Here is a 21,594-nt window from a genome sequence, read left to right on the forward strand (position 1 = left end):
AAATGTAGTGGATTATATTTCACACCCGGTGTCACCAATAGATCAATGTCAATCTGCAGGTCTGGCTTTGCCAACTGTAAAACATCCTGTTTTTACAGTTGTGAGAAGGCATCGTCGTTTCAGTTGGCTTCGCACTTCTTTTTCGCGATTGCTTCGATGTTCACATTTTGGCATGGACTTTGAGGCCCCACTAGCCGGGGTTGAAAGGTGTGTGCTCGAATAAGCGGTGTCTGGTCAGGATAATTTGGTGAGAAAGATGCGATAGCCACTAGCCAGTCCACGAAACTTTATCTCGGCCGGCTGAAAGGGGGGGGGGGGGGGGGGTTGTTGTCGCGCTGGTCGGATATCGCCCTGATTGCTTTTGCTTGACTGCCAAAGATGTTGTGGTGACATCTCAGATAACGGGACTAAACGATGATTATTGTTCAGATCTCAGGGTGAACATGCTCACTTGCCCTCTCTCTCTCTCCGAGCGTGCCTGAGTTGCACATTGTGTTTACCAGCTACGCTGAAAGTAGTGTGGTAGGCGGCTCCCGCAGTTATCCCAAATTACAGTGGCGGATCATTCAAGGGGAGGGCAAAATGGGCATTTGCCCTCCCCAAAGCTAAAACGTGTGGGCAAGACTATCTTTTTGCCCTTCCCAAAGATGAGGAAATCTAATACGGCGTCGATGCCTATCTGGACGAAAAGCAGGACTTGTCGTGACGGTCATTCTGAAGGATGAAGCTGACCCCGCTCGCTACTGACGATGTGCTGACGGTTTAGGTTGGTTGTAAAGTCGCTTTTTCGCCGGCCAAAAATGTGAGTCTTTTCACAAACAGAGCTTTGGAGACTTTAGTGCTACATCAAGGAGTACTTGTTTCTTTTAAACGGGATTTTCCACTGAATATTCACCTTTTACAACACAAATCCCCATAGATTTCTGCCATATTAATTTAGCTAACGCTTATTATTTGCACTGATACAATTTTTGCTGTGGAAGATCTCGCGCTTGAAGCTAATATTTCAAGTTTCATTTATGAAAATAACTTTCTTTAAATTAAAAATTGATATTGAGCAAAAATCATAAGCAAAAATTGTTTTTGCAAAACTTCCGGAAATGGTATCAGCCATTTTGCGGCGTCGGCACTTCTCTTGTTCTCGGCGACTACCGGTTGGCCGCGTGTCATTCTTTGCTGTATTCATTGCCAGGTAATTTATGGATGGATAGCGTGATCGTTTTCTACATGGATAGCTCTTTTGTTCTGTATTCTAAAAATGTTGAATTATCTATCAGTGTTTGCTGACATTAATTATTTGTTGAACTGAAAGGTTTTGCAGCTGCGTCGCGTTTGCCTCAAGCTCGCTTTCACTTTTTGGTATGTGGAAAACTTTCGGCTATTGCTATAAGAATATCGATACCTGAGCTCCAACAACCGTATGAAGAGGACAGGGAAGGGTTAATGCCAAATGTGTAAAATGAGAAACAGGAAAATAATAGAAGGTTGTGAGGAACAATGTCATACAAAAAAGGCGAAATGCATGATCCTTTCACTGATCCACAACCCATTTGTACCCAGTACCAAACCATACGGGGTGCCGATGTAAAGGGGAAACAGAACAAACGGTACTCAGCAGACATCACCCGAGCTGCCATATCTATGTCTTACGTGCGCAACAATTGTCTTTTCACAGTTAAATATATAACAAACTTTAATCTAACCTGACCTAACCTTACCTACAACCTACAACCTAACCTACCAACCTACAACCTAACCTACCATCCTACCAACCTACCTAACTGGATATGGCAGCTCGGGTGACGTCTGCTAAGAGAATTCCAAACAACCCATCTTTGTCATGCCGATCTTCATCTAATTTTAGTGTACCGTAAAACGGGGTGTTAAGGGACAATTTTGAGGTGTTTTGTTGTATAACTCAAGAAGGGTTGGAGATAGAAGCATCAAATTGTCAGCATTTTATGTGGAATTTGGGGCTTTACATGCCTCCCACATTAAAGTTTTTAAGATTTATACCTGCATATTATTTTTTATTATTTTTCATCACTGTCCCTTAGCACCCCAATGTGGGGTGTTAAGGGACACCTATATTATTGGAAGAAAAGGTCATCAAATGCCCACAATTGGGGTGTGGAAGGGCATACAATTTATTTATTGAAATGTTTTGCATATTCTGTCACAAAACAAGTCAGGTTCGTTCACCACTAATGACCTTTTTAGCCAATTACGTGTAATGCAGTTTATGCTTCTGGAAAATGTGCTAATTATAAGGTAAACAGAACCAAAAAGTACCCTTCTGTCATCAATAAAAACCCATGTTGAAGCTAGCCACTTGTCATTATGTTGCCCTCTTTGTTTTAGCCTTTTTATGATGACATCACATTTACCTACATCAGTCTCCATTGACCCATCATTGTAAAAGAGAGTGTTGAAATGTTTTGTTATGTAGCTTAAGATGTGTTAGAGATAAAAGCATGAACTTGCCAACATTTTATGTGGAATTTGGTGTTTTCCATGCCTACTGAAAGAAAACTTAATGAAATTATATTTAGATATTATTTTTTATTTTTTCTTCCCTGTCCTTTAGCACCCCACATCCACCTCAAAATATGCATGTATCCGGAAAAGAGGAAGAGGATGATGAATGAATGGGTGGATTTGCACAACTTTTTCAGGAAACATGTGCAATACATGTGACAATACACCTATGCATTTATTTTTCCTGTACACCCACCAGTTTATGTGGTACACACAGAGTTTTGCAGATGTTTCAATTTTATAAAAATGTAGTATGATTTTCAAATCCATTTTTGAACCAAATCACTTGCATGAAGAACCATACCATTTTGTCCTATGGTCAAGAACAAAGCAGTGTCAACTACCACACTGAAGTTTTTATTGAACCTTCTCAAATTAGGAAGTTAATATGACTCAAAGTTTTTCCCATGCAACTGTCCCTTAGCACCCCACTGTCCCTTAACACCCCATTTTACGGTACTTTTGGTGGCTGCGGTGAAATCCCTCTTTTGCAACCTAGGCTAAAAATTCAATAAGAAACCAAACCATATTGTCACAAACTATCAACCTAGAAAATTTCAGGGAAGGCCAAAGACTACTAATGTAACTAATGTAACACGGATATGCATTGTGCAATCGCTTAACCCAAACCCTCCCTGGGCCAGGAAAGTTGATGCGATCCCCCCATAAGGTTTTTCGTGAATAATTCAAAACAGAGGCGCATACCTCTGCCAAATTTGGCATGCCCTCTGGGGCAACCTTTTGGCACCTTTCCTGAAAATTTGAGGTCTATCATTGCGGGTCAGGTCACCAAAGCCAGTGCAATGTCAGGGTAAAATTATACTATTTTGGCGGCAACGGAATTGCTGAGTTTATCGTTTATAGGGTAAGGATTGTGGGACCTAGCGCCACCAAATTTCAGACACAACTCGTCGCACTTGACACATCCTGGGAGTTTTGTGTTCCAGTGACCTCAGGTCAGGTCACAAGGTCACAAAAACTGGTACATGGTCAAAATGGCACAGAAAATATGCTATTTTGTCAATGGAATCTAGAGTTGTTCATCAGTTTTATTCAAACTTGCAGGGTATGCTAAGCTCACTGAGTTGTATAGCCAATATCCAGGTTTTCAAGTTTGGGTGACCTGAGGTCATGTAGAGGTCATGACCAATTCTAAGAAAATTTGTCTGAATAGCTGCAATTGTTAAAAAACACCCCCTTTCAACCTTTTTGTGTTGTTTTAGCTCAATTGAAGATTAATTTGGTATTTGCTTGCTGTAAAAAAAAACAAGTCAGGTCATGTGAGGTCAAATGATGTTCAACCATGTTTTTGCTCATAACTTTGCACACAATGAGGCTAGAGCTTCCAAAATGGTGTCATTGTGTTCCTTATGCTCAGCCAAACCTAATGATATTTGTTATGATGCGATTGGGTTAACTTAAACTTAATTGATTTAAGTAATTTGAAAATTAGGAAAATTTTAAGTTCGCTTAAACTGGTAACAAAGTTAACCATTTGATGGGCATGGACATGCTGAGACCTGAGTTAACTAATGTAGAACATAATGGGTAGTAATAATAATAATGTAATGCCATTTTGTAGTTGGCTGCTGTTCTTTCAGCTATTTTGTATCGTACATGAAGCTGGTGTTTGACCTATTCATAAGGTTAAAAATGACTCCAGTCAACGATATAATGTTTGTTAAAGTCTCCTCCAGTCAAGAGGCTGGTGAAAAGAGATAATACTATGCTGATTGTCATGTGAGCAAATAGGTTCTTTTTAGTCTGTTGTTGGCTATTCAGTTTGTAGATTAACTTGATCAGAAGTTATCAACTAAATTATCTGGCATTAGTGGCAGCATATATGGCATTACTGAGCTCATCACGGTTCACAATTTTTGGATCCATCCAAAAAACAAGGCATCTGATCTTGTAAGCAGATAGTACATTGAATCACAGTTGCATATGTTTGACTAGTCAACAACAAGCACAGTGAAAAACAAAAATTGGAAGCTTCAATATGTTGACTTTTTGTTCCAAGTGAGAATCAAGTGGTGATAATGCCTTACAATGGCGGTCAATGAGTATAGGGAACTTTAAATACTGACTTTTCCATTCCAGTTTCGTCCACACCTCTCAATGGCTGAGAGGATTGTATGTTGGATTATAACTGAATTATTGTCCATTTTCAGCCCATCCTTTCATCATGGCTGAGAAGAGTATGCTGGACTAAAGCTGAATTATTTTCCCTTTTTGAGCCCCACCTGTTACCATGCTGACTACTAATACTGACACTTGTCTGTTCTGCTCTTTCAGCCGCACCTCTCACAATGGCCGAAAACGAGAACGAGCTGCTGGACTACGAGGATGCCGACGAGGACGAGACCGCCGAGCAGACCATCGCCGCCGACTCGGCGGCGCCCGCCAAGAAGGACGTCAAGGGAACGTACGTCTCCATCCACAGCAGCGGCTTCCGGGACTTCCTGCTCAAACCGGAGATCCTGAGAGCCATCGTCGAGTGCGGCTTCGAGCACCCCTCCGAAGGTGGGTTTGGGTGGGGATGGAAGTGTAAAATCCGTAAAATATGCAATGGATGCAGCACGGCGGTGAAAATGAGTCGTATTTGTGACTGGAATAGCACGGAGCATTGGTCGGGAATCTCGCTATACAGCGCCGACTGCCGTTCAGGATAAACCTGTTGCGGTAAACTATTGCCAAGCTGTCTTTCCTTATGTCTATCAAGTGTCGGGAATACGTTCACAGGATCAATGACGTCACTGACAGACCCATCACTAGTCCGGCTCACAGCAGCACACTAACCCCCTCACCCTTTCCCCCGCAGTGCAGCACGAGTGCATTCCCCAAGCGGTGCTGGGCATGGACATCCTGTGCCAGGCCAAGTCCGGCATGGGCAAGACGGCCGTGTTCGTGTTGGCCTGTCTGCAGCAGCTGGAAATGGTGGACGACCAGGTGTCAGTGCTCGTCATGTGCCACACCAGGGAGCTCGCCTTCCAGATCAGCAAGGAGTTCGAGAGATTCTCCAAGTACATGTCCACCGTAAAGGTGCGTGGAAACGCGGGATTTAGAAGACGAACGGATGATTTAGAAGGGGTATTTTGAAGTATCGACCGGCTTTGGGATTTAGAAGATGGGGTTTTCGTTCTGTTAATTTATTATGTTGGGCAGGTAATTTCTATATAAGAATGTACAGAGTATGCCGATTTATATCAATTTATAACCTTTTTCTAGGTCATGATATATTGCAAAACCGTGTAGGCAAGATACTCTACCAAGATGACACAAACAGATAGGGACAACTGAAACTCTGTGATTTCATACATCTGTGCTGAGTCCATCCCTCTTCCCCACTCCGCGCCTCCCCGTTACACAGTCTCTGACAACCCCCCGCTCCCCCCCCCCCCCGGCAGGTGGCCGTGTTCTTCGGTGGCATGCCGATCCAGAACGACGAGAAAGTGCTGAAGGACAAGTGTCCCCACATCGTGGTCGGCACTCCGGGCCGACTGCTGGCTCTCGTCCGCACCAAGAAACTGAACCTGAAGAACCTCAAGCACTTTGTGCTCGATGAGTGCGACAAAATGCTGGAGGAACTGGGTACGTACTGACAAGAGCGGTGATGGTGTTTTTTTTTTTTGTTACATTGGCGTTTTTCTGATGCTTTTTTATGTTTGGTCAGTTGATTTGTTGTTTTCTTTAATTTAATTGTTTTTATTCTATGCTGAAAACTACAAATTAATCTTTCCAGACGCTAACTTAGTGATGAAAAACACGTTAAGGAGGGCCACGGAACCCGGTGATTATCTACACCTGTTCTGAGGATGTCTGGGCTCCCTCCTCCCTCTCTCTCCTCCCGCTCTCCCTCTGACACCCCTCTCTCCTTCCCCAGACATGCGCCGCGACGTCCAGGAGATCTTCCGCAACACGCCGCACGAGAAGCAAGTCCTCATGTTCTCCGCCACACTCAGCAAGGAGATCCGGCCCGTCTGCAAGAAGTTCATGCAGGATGTAAATGGCACCACTTGTCTTACTGCGTCTCTCGTGACGGTCCCGTGCTCGGGCGGCTGAGCGTCGCTGCGCCGCCGCCCTCTGCGCTCTGTTAGAACCATCCACCTCTCGCGGCAAGATGCCGACCCCCCGGCGGCTGCTCTGTCCAGCAGAGGCCGCCGCGTCGCTGCGCATCGGCTCCGGCGCCGCTCTGGAGAGCCCGCGGGGAGCTGGGCGCCTCCAGACTCCCGACGGCCGTCGGCTCTAGTCGCCGGGCAGTCCGGCCGTCATCAGATCAGACCCCACGGCATCGGCAGTTAGTCATCGGCGTCAGCGGATATCCCGATCCATGGATATCCCCAAAACCGGATATTCCAACACCTGGATATCCCAACACATGGATATTCTAGCCCGTGGATATCCCAACCCGAATATTCCAACTACGGATATCCCCTTTACACTGGATATTCCTTTTCTTACGGATGTCCCAGCCATTGGATATCCCTCACCAAGGATACGAGATCCACCTGCGATCCCTGGCATCGGCGCTTGCCTCCCGATGCCCAGCTACTCTCGAATTTCTCCACACACGCACTCACTTTACGCACAACAGCCTGAGCTACATCTGGCTCCCTTACACGTCTTCCCACGCCTCTTCACGGCAGACAACCCGGAAATAGACCTTCCGCTCCTCCCACTGCCTTTCTACTCACCCGAAATACAGATACTCCTCGGCCAATCCCTCTTACACAGCCTCAGCGCCTGAGGCCTTTACGGCAAGAAGCTCCACCACTCAAACTTCCTGTACCCACAGCAAGAAGATCGAACGCACTTTACATCCCTATATCGCCATGCTTTTTTCACCAATGTCACTCTGAACACGAAGAACTCCCAACTGAGGCTGCTACCATCGTACGACACTGATCACACGCGAAGTCACGTCGCTACCCGTGACCCTTCGCAAAGCGAGCTGACACACACGCTCGCCTAGCCACACTCGCACGCAAACACACGTGTCGCCGCCTGTCTGCCAAGTCTCGCGGCGAACGGCTGGTCGGCGTCGCCTCTGGTTGGCTGTGACGGCACCAGCGCTACGCGTGATGCCACACGTCAAGCGTCGCCGTCATCTGTGCTCACGGACTATCAGTGCACAAGATCGGACAGAACTCGACGTGTGGGAACTCAACAGTGCGCCGGCGCTCCTCGGCTGAAAAGCGGAGCGCGGGAGCCCACACCGCGCCGAATTGCGGGGAGAGGCTCGCGCACGGGATCTCACGAGAGAGTGTCACCTCAGCGTCCGCCGACGGTTTGGGGCAGCGTGAGACCCTCCGGCCTGCAGGTCTGACGGTTTGGGCTGTGGTGATGGAAGGGACGGCTGGGCGGGGCCGGCAGCGCAGATTGGCGCCAGGAGTACCCGCCCGCCGTCCCCCGTCCTCCCCGGGGCTGGGGAGGGCTGGCTGGCGTGCCGCGTTTGGGTCTGTAGCTTTGCGCGCTTCCCCATGACGACTTTTGTTTTTGCTAGTTCGGGAACTAAAAAATGGGGTCGCAAGGCGAGACCTTTTGCTTTCTTTTATTGGCTACATTTTGTTTTGCGGGAATATTCCATTGATCATTGCGTGTAAATGCAAAACGGAAAACATCCAAAATTTCGGGGCGGTTGCGATTGTGCAATAATTCGTGTTCCTCCCCTGCATGTCTTTAATCATCAATAGTTATGCGCCAAATATGCTGGCGAAATTCGTACCAAACACCTCAGCCAAAACTTAGCTTTTCTTCGTGGCCACATATTCCTTGCTTTTGATCTACAGTCATTTCGATTTCCTCCGGCTCCCTCCCATTTCCACTACAATGCCTTCAGTCATTAAAATTTACGCTACAACGAAAACGGATTCCCCCAGGCCCCGCCACAGCATATTTGGCGCACACCGGACTCCCCCCCCCCACCCCTTACCTCCCCCTGTCGTTGTGTCGGCGGTGGTTTGCATGTGCGCGCGGCGCCGCTCCGTCTGTTACAGCCCATGGAGGTGTACGTCGACGACGAGGCCAAGCTGACCCTGCACGGCCTGCAGCAGCACTACTGCAAGGTCAAGGAGAACGAGAAGAACCGCAAACTGTTTGAGTTGCTCGATGTCCTCGAGTTCAACCAGGTCAGTTGGGGCGATGGCGGTGGGCTGCCGCCCTGGCGAGAGGTGGACGTTTGAGAGTCGTCTGGCTTTGTCCTTTATGGACGGCGGTTATTGCTTGTAGCTCATTGCAGCCTACCGGTGGCTGACTGGGCGTATGTCCGATAAGCCTGCCCTTAGATTATCTGCTGATAATCAGTTTCACTAACATGATGACATTAACAGATAGGGACAACTGAATCCCCTGATTATATACATCTGTGCTGACGATGCTATCCCATGTCCTCCTCCCCCCCACCCTCTGTACCACCTCTGACCCCCCCCCCCCCTCCCGCTGCGTCCCCCTCCCCATCAGGTGGTGATCTTCGTCAAGTCTATCCAGCGCTGCATGGCCCTGGCCAAGCTGCTGATCGAGCAGAATTTCCCGGCCATCGCCATTCACCGCTCCATGTCTCAGGAGGAGCGGCTGAGCAAGTACCAGCAGTTCAAGGACTTCCAGAAGGTGCGTGTCTGATCCCCGGGAGGGGCGCCCGGGGATCCTTTGTCAGTTTGTTGATACGTTTCTAGTCTGACGCTTGTCTGCTTTTAGTCTTGTCGAGCAAATCTGTATTCTTTCTTTCCATATCAATCTCATCATGATGCTTCATTTATTTTATCATACCCTTGTTTCTTTATTTGGGCCGAGGAGATTAATCTGTTGTAAGCCTACATCTCCACAATGATGATACCTCACAGATAGGGACATCTGATCACCCTGATCGTAACATCTGTTCTGACTATCCCACCTCCCGCACTCTCCCCACCCCACGCCTCCCCTCTCTAACCCCTCTCTCTCCTGACAGCGGATCCTTGTGGCCACGAACCTCTTCGGCCGCGGTATGGATATCGAGCGGGTCAACATCGTGTTCAACTACGACATGCCCGAGGACTCGGACACGTACCTGCACCGCGTGGCGCGCGCCGGACGGTTCGGCACCAAGGGTCTGGCCATCACCTTCATCTCTGACGAGGCGAACGCCAAGATCCTGAATGATGTCCAGGACCGGTTCGACGTCAACATCACGGAGCTGCCCGACGAGATCGACCTCTCCTCGTACAGTGAGTATGAGGAGGGGCGAGCGGCAGGGCCGGGGGGGGGGGGGCTACCTGGTGGAGCTTAAAATGGGCTGTGGGGCGTTAGGCTAACACTGTTTGACAAGTCTTTGCCTGTGACTCGACGTAACTAATTGGCTTTGCTGTTTCAATCATTGCCCTCAAACATTCTTGGTAAGTTATTCTAGTGGCTTTTTAGTGGCTTTAGAACCTCTAGCTCTAGAAGCTCTTTTTAGCACTGGAAGCCCTTCTATCGTCTATTCTATTATAGTGGCTTCTTCGACTGCATTTTCGTGTGAGCTCTGCACTGCTTATCTACATATATTCTGTCTTTAGTGTCTGCGACGCTGACTTATAAAAACCGCTAACCATTATTCCCTCTCTCCTCTTTTCAGTCGAAGGACGCTAGACTTCATCATCACCAAAGCCACCATGATCGCCCGGGGATGGAGACCAGCCGTGCCGCCCTGTGCGGGCACTGTTCGCACCGCGCCCGGCGGGCCGCGCTACCAACGGAGCGTGATTCGTCGTCAACCTCATCACTCGCGCTTCAGACATACCGGAATACATGTTCAGTTTTAAGCAGACAGTTTCTTTCAGAGGGGCGTGGGTGATGACAACCAAAGTGAAGCACCGGGGTTGTGTGTTGATATCGCAGAAAACCTACAAAGCTGTGTATCAGGCGGTCTGCGGAAAGTCACCGGTCACTGGCGTTCTTCGAGAGTCGCCCCTGCTGATTCGCCGGCGGCTGCGGAGCGCCCTGTTTTACCCCGTGACGGGACCGGCGCCATCAGGACCACATCGAGTGCGCAGGAGGGCGGTGTGTTGTGTTTTGTTCAATGGCTTGCTCATGTATCATACGTCATAAACCGTGCCGAGTCAGGTACCGGAGAAAGAATATACCACAGTCTCGCTTCATATTTAATACGTGGTGTTTCTGCTTGAGAAGGGTGAGGCGTGCCATGAGAGCAGAATGAAGGAAGAGAAGGGTGGAATAGGGAACGAGATGAGTACTAATGGCATCACGAGGGGTTACGTTTGAGGATGCGAATGGCCGTGGATATATTTTCGGGGGGGGGGGGGGAGGGCTGCTTCAGCCTCTGATATAAAATAAGAAATAGTTTATTAGGGGGAAGTCGCGATGTTGTCAAGCTCACGGCCTGAGCAGCTTCGTGGCAAGAACAGCTGTAGATCGACCCGTAGTCGATCCGATCCCGCTTCCAGCAATCTTGAGTTCGATTCGCTTCGGTGGTCGCTTCACGTCGAGTTCTGGGGTTCATATGACGTCTACGAATGGACCATTTCGGGTTTGTTCCTGCACTACTCGTTTGGCATCGTCGAAGTTCAACTTATTGCATTTTCGAATCCTGGCTCTAGCCACACACAGAAACTCCTCTCACGGTGTTTACACATTATTTATTTCGCCAAGCGTCACTTTGACTGTATGAGAATAGCCAAGCCTGTGGAATTAACACATCTTTTTCGCAGCATTACGGCGGGCAGAGCAGCAGCCAATAACGCAACGCCGGTGCGAGCGGACGTACAAAAATAACGGAACGGACCGAGCTGCCTGTGTCCGGTATACGCCGCTCGAGTCCTCCCAACAAAACCAGACTCGGCCTCGGGGCGGAGATTCTCCAGTTTTCCGTCAGCTGCCTGGCGGTGCCCCGGCTGCCTCGCCGCGCGCTAAGTGAGATGACTGGAATTACGCGCGGAAACTACGCGCTAACATTCGCGTCTGACTATCGAACAACGTTACGCAGTGACGGTAAAGCTCTCCTGCGCGTGACGTGACGTCACCGTTACGCCGCGCGTCACGACGTCACGCAGACAGCGCGTCACGATATCACCGTCACGCGTCACAACTGACCGTTACACAATATCTCTCGTATCTCGCAGTTCCGGGTAGCTGAATATTCACATAAGTTAGTTCGGGGCATTCAACAATTACTCAACACCGCCTGCGGTCGGGAGCATGCCTCAATAACGCTCACACAACAAACAAATCCATGATTGCAGTCTATCCGTGAAACCATAAACGAAACCCTTCCACATAATCCCACCAACACATCTCACAACTTCCACGCCAAAATATTATTCCTGGACAGCCTCAACATTCGCTCATCCCCCCCCCCCCCCGCCCACCGCCGTACAGTTATTCCACGCCTGATTTTGGCCACCGTTAGCGCTCTGGGGTCCAGTGTGCGTCCTCACAGCGGCGGTAGGGCCCACAGGGTGCACGTTTTGTCGGCGCCGGTCGAGAGGAAGCTGAATTCGTTCGGGTGCCAGCGGCCGGTGATGACCTTGTCCTGGTGTTCGGCGACGATCACAGATGGCAGCGGCATCGTCAGGTCACCTGAGGGGGCAGGGGAGGGGGGGGGGGGTCAGGTCACATGAGTGCAGACAGGTCAAATGATGAACAGGGGAGGGGTCAGACCAGGTCACCTGGGAAGGGAGAGAGAGGGGAGGCGTCACAGCACATGATTCACGGCAGTTACAACTGGTCTCGTCTACGTCACTTAGAAGCGTCTCTAATTCTATATATGTACAATGCAATGCAATAATGAACAATGTTAACGAAACAAAGGGTCAGGTACAATCCTATAACCCTTCAGGAACTTAAAATGGGCAAGCTCATCCGAGGGGTCAAATAAGGTAACTAAGTGCCACAAACGGTCACATGAAATGTATGTCATGAAGACAGGTCACCTATAGGCCAGGGGGCGAAATCACATTGCTAAACGTTACGCAACCCCCATTCGCTCTTCAATGCTTTTTACTCCATTCCCCTTCCCCACCTCCCCATCCCTACTATCCGGTGAGAAGCTGCAGTAACTCACCCTGCAGGTCGGTGAGCACCGTCCTGTTATCGTATCCTCCGGTGAGCAGATAGTAAGCACTGGGTGAGAACCTCACGCTCCGAATATCCGACTCGTGCGGCTTGAAACTCTGGATATTCCTTCCTCCGCGAATATCATACAGATTACAGGACGCATCTTCGTGTCCGGAGACGAGCAGTCGTCCGGACGGGTCCACGGCCACAGAGGCGACTGGCGAGCCCTTGGAGCCCGCGTGCGCGCTCGGCGGGTGGAACATGTTGACGCAGCCGCGAGAGCGCAGGTCCCAGAAGCGCACGGTGCGGTCGTGGCTGCCGGAGACGAACATGGCGCCGCCCCAGGTGTACAGCGAGAGGATGTGACCTGGGGGGGGGGGAGGGGGTTGTCAGTCTGGGGTGGGGGTGAAGTCGAGGGGTGGGTTGCAGGGAGTATGAGTGTATGGTTTCGAAAATCACTCGCTTTGTGCCGAGTAAAATCGAGAAGTGGGGGTATGGGTGTATTGTTTCCCCAAGTCATTTCCTTTGCAGCGAGTAAAATGGATTGCCAATGTAGGGTAGAGCCAATCAGTGTCGTTGCATCGTAGTTGCAGAATTGCATTACATCGTAATACAGCACTGCTCTCAAAACCAAACAATAAAACACCCAGCAACCCATTAGCAGTACCCAGTGTGTCAAGTGCTGCTCCGGTTACGGTTCACTGATGAAGTTTTCCAGTGCCCCGGCTGCAGTTTGGTAGTCTTCACCCCATTAGGTGCAGAGAAACTGCGCTGTAAATCGCTCTGAAATGTGGCAGCTGTGGGAAAACTTCCCAGCGCTCTGTGCCACTTCACCTCATAGAAATGTTCACTGAATAGAAGTGCGAGAAGTTGGCATAAAGACGCTAGAAATCGCATGCGTCTGAGCAGTTGGTAGTGTGTGTGGAAAACGAAGGGTTACACGATACATCACTTGGTAACATTTAGCCAAAGATATTGCAGCTAGGGCTATATTTAGTGTGCAAATCCGTGACATTAGGACACGCGCACTGAAAACACGCAACATTAAAAGAATCCCAATATAAAATCCAAAATGTTTTAGCCACAGCCAAGCCACAGCACTACACTAGGCTTTACAAAGCACCAAACCGAGCTGTCCTATAAGCGACCCGCGCCCAAATGTCCGATGACACGTTAGTTGCCCTCTCAGTACATTGCTCATGGTAAGTGTATTCAGAGCTCTCGGTACGTATCAGACCACGGGCGGATTCCTGCATACCAGGCGCAGCACTCTGGGGCCCCTGCCCGCCGGACACTTTAACGATACAAGTAGTGAGGCACCGGTGACACATAGGCACGTGCCGCGCACAGCTGAATTTAGCGGAATCGGGACACGAATGGTTTATCTTCACGTGCCAGGCTCGCATTGCATCTCTTTCTTTCAGGATGTAGGTGGATGCACTGAATACTGTATATCCACCAATCAGTCTTCCTATGTGCCCTCTCCTAACAGTTGCGCCCGCTGAGTGCTATTGACCACGGTTCCCGCTGAGTGCCCTCTGAGTGCCTCCACGTACCACTATGACCGCTGAGTGCCTGGAAGGGCGTGCCGGTGACGCAGTCGGTGACGTAGATCTTGCAGTCGCCGGCGCCGCCGCTGATCAGCAGGCTCGACTTGTTGGACATGTCCTCGATGAAGCAGAGGTCGCGCACCGTGCCGTCGTGCATCGTTAGGTCAATCTCCTGACCTGCGGGTCATAGGGGTCAGAGGTTAATGAGAGGTCATTGTGACCAGGGTCAGAGGTCAGGGACATCGCGGGGTGGGGGTGAAGGTGGGGTGGGGTGGGGTGGGGGTGGGGGGAAGTCGGTGTTGAGGTAGAAAATGTTGCTGCAACAAGTTATGAGATCACAGGTAACTGATATCGTTAAGTCAAGGCCTCATCGCGTGTTGTGAGTTTGTGTTTGAGAATGATTCAATGACGTGAAACAAAAACATCACCAACCCGACGTAGTCCACATGTCGGGAAGGAAAAAAAACAGTGTGAAAGAGGGGTCCGTGGAAACTTTCTAAACAATAACTGGATTCTCCATCTCTGGCGAGTACCACTCATTCAAGCACAAATTATCACCAGAATGACTCCTAAACTGACCCGTAATCGACGGGACGCCCCACAAACTCATTCAAGCGTAGCACATACACAGCCATCTCCGTAACCAAGAGTCCCAGGCTGGGAAGCAAGTGTTACTAGAGCGCGAACCCTGAGAAAGACATCACACCATTCACAGCTGCGTCCAAACGGACATATTTCGTCCGCTAAAGATCGTGACAACCGCTCGGTTAGCGTGGGTTTGGATCACGTTTCCCGAATTCTGATTAACAAGGAGGAACCTGTTAGACTACATCCCACGTGAACCGTGTAGAAACCCGCTGCTGTCACAGAAAAATCCGCCCAAAGTTCTGCACACTGCAACTGAGGAGATTCGACAGACAGATTATCCCACGCGGCTGACGTGATACATTCCCCCTCGCACAGCTGAGGAGACGCCCACGTATAGAGCTTAGGACGTGGGCGCCGACTGCGAGGGCGCTCTAAGGAATGTCTCAAATGGGCTGATCTGCTAGCAATTAGCGATTTTCACTGGTATACAGAGGAAATAAAGGATTAAAAAACGGTGATATACAACGGCAAATCATGAAATGTGATAAACGCAGCTAGACAAACGCCTCTGTTTCGTTATACAATCAGCAAAATCACACATTCGTTTATATTCGTAGGCGTTTCAGTACGATTTGAGGTCACCGAATGTCTGTTGAAATGGTCACCACCTTTGTATCTAACATCTCCTAACCTTCAGGGCATGGATCAGCCCGACATTACAATACAGTGATTACCATAAGACGCACTATTCAGCACAGAATACGCCCACATTCACAAATGATTGCGTAAGACAAACCATCGATTTGTCACACGGTTTGATAATTGTAAAAATGTCTTTCTGCGATTGAATCTCTTTTTTATAGCAAAAAGAACCTTACGAACGCAGCCCTAAATTACCATTCAGTATCATGCAATGTTATGCAACGAAACGTAAACACTTCCCGAATGCCACTTTCTGATGACGTGACGTACATTGACAATGCACGTCATATACAGTATATGTAGTAGATCTTTACAGCCAATCAAGTTACTAGCAAATGCAAATGCCTCCTACATCTTACACTCCGTGACCACCCAAATTCCTCTCACCCTCCCCCCGACCCGCTCACCCTCGATGTTGCACGTCTCGGCGTTGAAGCGCATCAGTTTGATGGTCTTGTCGTTGCTGCCGGTGGCGATCAGGTCGCCGACCGGACTCCAGGCCAGGCAGTAGATGGAGCCCTTGTGGTGCTTGGTGCGCTTAAACAGCACCGTCGGCTGGTACGTGACGTGGTCATCTCTGGAACAGAAGGGGGAGCGGGTCAGACGCTGGAACGAGGGTACGGTAAGCGTGGGCGCGGGCTGAGGGAGGGCTGCAGAGCAGTGAGAGCAGCTAAAGCAGAGTGGTGAGGTGACAGGAGGCAGCCTACACCTGATTGCCAACAAAAGCCAAAAAGCTCCCCCGCCCCCCCAGAAAAAAAACACACACACACACGCACAACAGTAAACATCACCAAACCATCCAACATGCAACCAAAATATAGCGCCAAACTAGCTTCGAAGTTCCAAAGTGGATTGCGATTTTCATCACCCTCATTGTCACTGCATTCCACAAACTCTCGACACATCCAGCATCAACGCGCCCAGAATGGAGCCTTCTCTCGCTTTCAATCCCATCCCCCTTTCCCCAACAGCTCAACAACCATCCACACAAACCCCAACCACACCCCACACCTACAAACAGCACATCACAAGAGCAAAAACATGTCGCCGCCCCATCATACGTCTATCGGACCCGCCCACCGCGCCTACTCGTCCGTAGCCAGTCGCTGCAACCGTACCGCCTCGCCTTGGTGATTTGGCGTGTTTTGACATCTAGAGCCCGGTATCGTGAAATCGCGGAGCTATCTGTAGTATCACGCGTTATGCTACCGACCGGATTATGCGAACAACATTAGAGGAAGAGGGATACGGTCTGGACAGTGGCAGAGCCAACGTCTACTGGTGGATTCTTCGACCGCACAGTGGCGTAATAGGGACGAAAATGGTGACTAAATATGGAAAATTGAAGCTTGTATTTTGCGATGCATCATTTTATGGATGATTGATAGCAGCTATATTTTAAAACGGTGAATGAAGGGTCACATTTGTGATTTGAGTCCGCCTGTTTCAGAACATTTCAGAAACTCCGTTCGAGAACGAGAGACTATCACCATATACGAGTGCCCACACATACCAACACAGACAGCACTACAATCTTATGAAAGAAGAGCAGCGTTCTACCGCATCATACTGGAAAAATACCAGGTTGTTTAAATGTTTAAATGTTTTACCGGGCATGTTTAAAGCGATGAGACCCATTCAAGCCGCCAAAAATACGTTACACAACATATTGCGTGCCCTCAGTATGAGTCCACCAAACTTAGGCAGCTATCGGACAAGCAGCCACACCACAACTGACACGCTATTCCCATATAAGACAGCCCCCACCCCCACCACTCGATCCACGCGAACCACACCGCGCCGGGCGTATAAACGCGTATCCACGCTGGAGAACACACCGCGCCATATTTGGCGTCGGAGCTGTCGGCGGCATTCGTGGCGCTGTGACGTCAGCGGCGCACACAGACGGAGACGAATGCAACGCGCTGTTGTTTCTACGTAAATCGATTGTTGCGAATTAGCGCCGGAAATTTCGTAGTACATATAGCAACCGTTTACTTTTATGGCCCTGTCGAATTGAACGCAACATAAATAATAAGCCTTCGCATGAAGAGGCGGCTGTTTGCGTAAAACGTGGTGGGTTGGTAGGTAAGTATACTCTTGTCAGCTTAAAACAGGTGCAAGTTTCCCTTTTTACACAGGAGAAATAAACTGCAGCTTAACCACACTTTAGCCCCAATTTCGCGCCTAGCGAACTAGCTAACCTGAATTACGCGATCAAATACGTTCCAGCGAAATGTGAAGACCCGATAAGGCACCGTCTTCCTCACCCAATCGCCTTGGTTCAACATGAGTCAGCATGCAGCCCCAAGCTGGTCTGCCAACCATTAAACACGCTCTATTAACGGCCTATTAATCGAACATTAATCTGCGGCAACGGCTCAGGCGTGAGCGTATATCGAGATAAGCTGTCAGCTTCAAACATAGCGCCTTCATAATCGGCTTAGGGTGCCGAGGAAACTACACGGCGCCAAATTATTTAATCGCGGTAAATGAATTATTTCATGACAGGCTAAGTGTTAGCGAGAGTACAAGGTAAGACCTGAGCTCCAGCTATAGCCCTGCGCCAATGTTTGAATAATACGCTGGAAAATATTATCCGCCTGATAATGGCCCACAAATTATGTTAACGCTGACCTGATCCGAATCTATGGGAGGCCTCAAATTGCCTTAGCAGAAGCATTCAACTTTTATTCTCGGTTCATACCATTGCCAAGGCAACTACTCAAAACGCATTGAATGAAAATGAGTAGCCTTTTCGTTTCTGCCAAAGTATGAATTATCAGCTGAGCTTCTATGTTATCAGCTGAGGTATGTACATCAGCTGAGCTTCTAACTGATCAAATACCAGACAGAGCACAAGTTTAATTTGTTCCTGAAGGAATTGATAAATCATATACCACGACGAGCCGAGTGGCAGACTCTTCCTCAATTCACATAAGGTCGTAAACCCGTCGTGAAATGAGGTAGCCTGTCGTGATGCCTCCCTCACTGACCCCATAGCAGCGAGCTTAGGACATGTCCTGAACCCTCCCACACTGTCCTAACATCTCTAAACTCCCACCAACTCACTCTCACTCCCTAACTCACCTGAGGTCGTTGAGTTTGGGGTAAGAGCAGATGCGCAGCGTTTTCGAGTTGGATCCTACCGCGTACAGTTTTCCGTACGGGTGGAACTCTGCACAGCGGATGGCCTGTACGTCCTCCAGAGAGGTGACGGGGATGAACCGAGGTCGCCCGGCGCCGCCCGCGCCGCCGCCGCCCTCCGTCTGCGGAACACAGAGAGAGGGGGAGGTCAGTGTGGGGTCAACAGCTCTCCGTGTGCGGAACAGAGAGAGAGGGGGAGGTCAGTGTGGGGTCAACAGCTCTCAGTATGGGGAAAGAGAGAGAGAGAGAGAGAGAGAGAGAGAGAGAGAGAGAGAGAGAGAGAGAGAGAGAGAGAGACAGAGAGAGAGAGACAGAGAGAGAGAGCGAGAGAGAGAGAGGAGAGAGAGAGAGAGAGAGAGAGAGAGAGAGAGAGAGAGGAGAGAGAGAGAGAGAGAGAGAGAGAGAGAGAGAGAGAGAGAGAGAGAGAGAGAGAGAGAGAGAAGGGGGGAGAGGTCAGTGTGGGGTCAGTAGCTCTCAGTATGGGGAAATAGAGAGAGGGGGAGAGGTCAGTGTGGGGTCAACAGCTCTCAGTATGGGGAAACAGAAAGAGGGGAAGAGGTCAGTGTGGGGTCAACAGCTCTCAGTATGGGGAAACAGAGAGAGGGGGAGAGGTCAATGAGGGGTCAGACGCTCTCAGTATGGGGAAACAGAATAGGGAGAGGTCAGTGTGAGGTAAGCAACTCTTAGTATGGAACCAGAGAAAAGAAGACGTGGTCAGTGGCAGTGCTGGTCTAGCAGATCCTAGTACGGGAGACCATGAGCAAGGGGCTAGTGTTGGTTCAACTGCCCAGCAGGAAGGTGATTGTTGTGTTACAGAGGCGTTGTAACTGTACTAGCCATCGGCACCCTTCCTTGGTATGAGGGACGCATAAAGGCGAAGTGGTCGGTGCCGAATGATGATATCTGTTCTCGATATGATTTTGCGCCAATGACGTTCAATGTTTTACGAGACAACTTTATAGAAAATGTTTCATTGTATTGCAAATGGCCCTAGCGAGACCAGATGCAAGAGCTGTAATTATTCGAGCGATATATGCCGTCATCAAACCTGCCCGGAGTAGCTCTGAGCATTTGGCTTTCTCTGTGAGTGAAGCAGGTGAAGCAGAACGAATATCATAAACCGCTTTCGTTAGAGCGGTGCGACCCTCACTCCAGCTTTCGCAAGAGCAGCAGTCTGTGAGTACCTAATTCAGAATATTCTGTTATTAACGTCATTATTTGCTGGCGTTCCTCTAAAATACCTACTATCCAGCACTGTCCTGAGGCTTTGCGCACGACTAGGCCATCCTTAGGTCGGCTAGAGAGCGTATCACTCTAAATGTTACGCAAGTCTTCCGCTTTCCCCCACACACTCAGTGCACTAATTAGATTAACTCAACAATAAAACGAAACGACGCTCTCGCCCGTATATAATACGACGACTAAGTGTTTCTTAATCGCACCAGCGCGCTCTAATGACTTGCGTTTGGTAAAGTGAAAATCCCATGGAATTCATTATCCAAGGTAGCGAGGATAGATCTCGTGAGCTGCAGTGGTTTATTGAAACCCACATAAAATAGAAACCATGAAAACCAGCGCTAATTTTCCGTTTTTCCGCCCTCGAATTTTCTAACTCCAGCTCTTCGAGACGTGACCAGCAAAAACCAAACGCAGAAAAGTCACGCTAATGTCTGTGCGCGACGAGTTTCATTCCATTCATGTTTCGTGTCATCATTCTTCCAGCTGCGTCTGAGCGCAGGCCGCGGAGATTTTGACTATCATCGTTGAGAAATCGTACCACTGTGCGCAGGCAGCCGTACAATTCACGCATAGGTACAACTGCTGAAGCGAGTAGACATCCGGCTTTCAGAGCCGGCATTCGGAACAATCAGTATAGCATGGAATCAGGCACAGGATGACTTGGCGTAATTCAGGCGAATTGAGTTGTCACTTGTCATGTTTGATGTTAAAATCTCATTTCTTATCTCATAATTCATAATTCACATGTGATGATATATTCATCTGTATGACGAACCATTCTCGTCACAGCGCTATGCAACTAACAGCAAAAAAAAAAAAAAATGAGAAAGAAATCATTTAGTCTACTTTTTCCAACGGCCCACTTTATCAGGTTTTAGTGTACGAGTATGGAGCCTGATCTACCCACAAAGCCCTCTCAAATAAACGGGATCATGACACGATCGGGTCCAGCGATTCCTTTTGTTATTACTATCAATGTCGGCGGTCCCACTCGGCTGAAAGGAGGCTGAACGTTTCGGTGCACCCAGGCATAGCCAGCAGTCCGAATGTGGCACACTATAGCGACCACGATGAACACCGGTAAAACGAGGTCCAACGAGCACTTATCTCACAGCGACCCGATTTGGTCGATAACATCTTTCTATGTCTACATTCTAGGTATTCCTAGTTCGGAAACAAAACGGTGCCTTTTAGTGTACTTAATCCCGCATCTTTCTTACAATGGCATGTTCTGTCTCCCTGTACGCCTGGGCTTACTTTTAGAGCGGAGATATCGGTATAAATAGACAGACATCATCCAGTATCTTTTGTTACAGTTGTCTGGTGCGTCAAAGCCATGTGCCTAGAATGACACATCTATTTTTGTCATTCTTCACATATTTTAGCTGTATTTCTCCTATTCTTCGTCTTAGACAGTGTTTGCCTTACGAATTTAGATGGGCATTACGTAAGCTGGAAATCCAGTGAACATCCAATTACGATTATTTGCCTCGGGCAAGGTAGTCCGCAAAGTAGACACATTTAGAGCTGAACACTCGCTTCAATCAATAACAGAGATAACGAGCACAACAACTTTCTAGTCTGTTATATGCAGATTAGGTCGCATCAGACACGTGGTGTCGAGAGTTCACAGAGCAGCTTTCAGGCACCTGTTTAAGAAATGGAAGCTTAGACGGACAGGCTCAAGCCTGGAAAATCGAATACAAGTATCTGGCCACGCAATAACTACCACGGTAGTGATAATTCTCATTACCTGCCGGAAAATGTGGCGCCTAATACAGGACCTTGTGTGAGACCGTCT

The 21,594-nt window shown here is 48.9% G+C and overlaps 2 protein-coding genes across 2 annotated transcripts in view; one reads left to right on the forward strand and one right to left on the reverse strand.

Moving 5' to 3' along the window:
• Positions 1-924: 924 nt before the first annotated feature.
• On the forward strand, positions 925-10,659 carry LOC122384633 (spliceosome RNA helicase DDX39B-like). The gene is made up of 9 exons (XM_043372232.1): positions 925-1,192; positions 4,834-5,061; positions 5,360-5,580; positions 5,946-6,129; positions 6,422-6,540; positions 8,535-8,666; positions 8,998-9,144; positions 9,485-9,740; positions 10,130-10,659. The coding sequence occupies exons 2-9, from the start codon at positions 4,848-4,850 to the stop codon at positions 10,141-10,143; spliced, it is 1,287 nt and encodes a 428-aa protein (XP_043228167.1). The 5' UTR covers positions 925-1,192; positions 4,834-4,847; the 3' UTR covers positions 10,144-10,659.
• Positions 10,660-11,130: 471 nt separating this feature from the next.
• Positions 11,131-21,594, reverse strand: part of LOC122384634 (WD repeat-containing protein 47-like) — an 84,109-nt gene continuing 73,645 nt past the window's right edge. The window contains exons 5-9 of the mRNA XM_043372233.1: positions 18,498-18,676; positions 15,815-15,984; positions 14,124-14,294; positions 12,575-12,934; positions 11,131-12,090 (exon numbers count right to left, since the gene is read on the reverse strand). Of these exons, the coding sequence (XP_043228168.1) occupies positions 11,945-12,090; positions 12,575-12,934; positions 14,124-14,294; positions 15,815-15,984; positions 18,498-18,676 (1,026 nt within the window). The 3' untranslated portion in view covers positions 11,131-11,944. The remainder of the gene's footprint in view (positions 12,091-12,574; positions 12,935-14,123; positions 14,295-15,814; positions 15,985-18,497; positions 18,677-21,594) is intronic.

Source organism: Amphibalanus amphitrite, unplaced genomic scaffold (assembly GCF_019059575.1).
Source record: "Amphibalanus amphitrite isolate SeventyFive unplaced genomic scaffold, NRLGWU_Aamphi_draft 000194F_arrow, whole genome shotgun sequence".
NCBI lineage: Eukaryota > Metazoa > Arthropoda > Thecostraca > Balanomorpha > Balanidae > Amphibalanus > Amphibalanus amphitrite.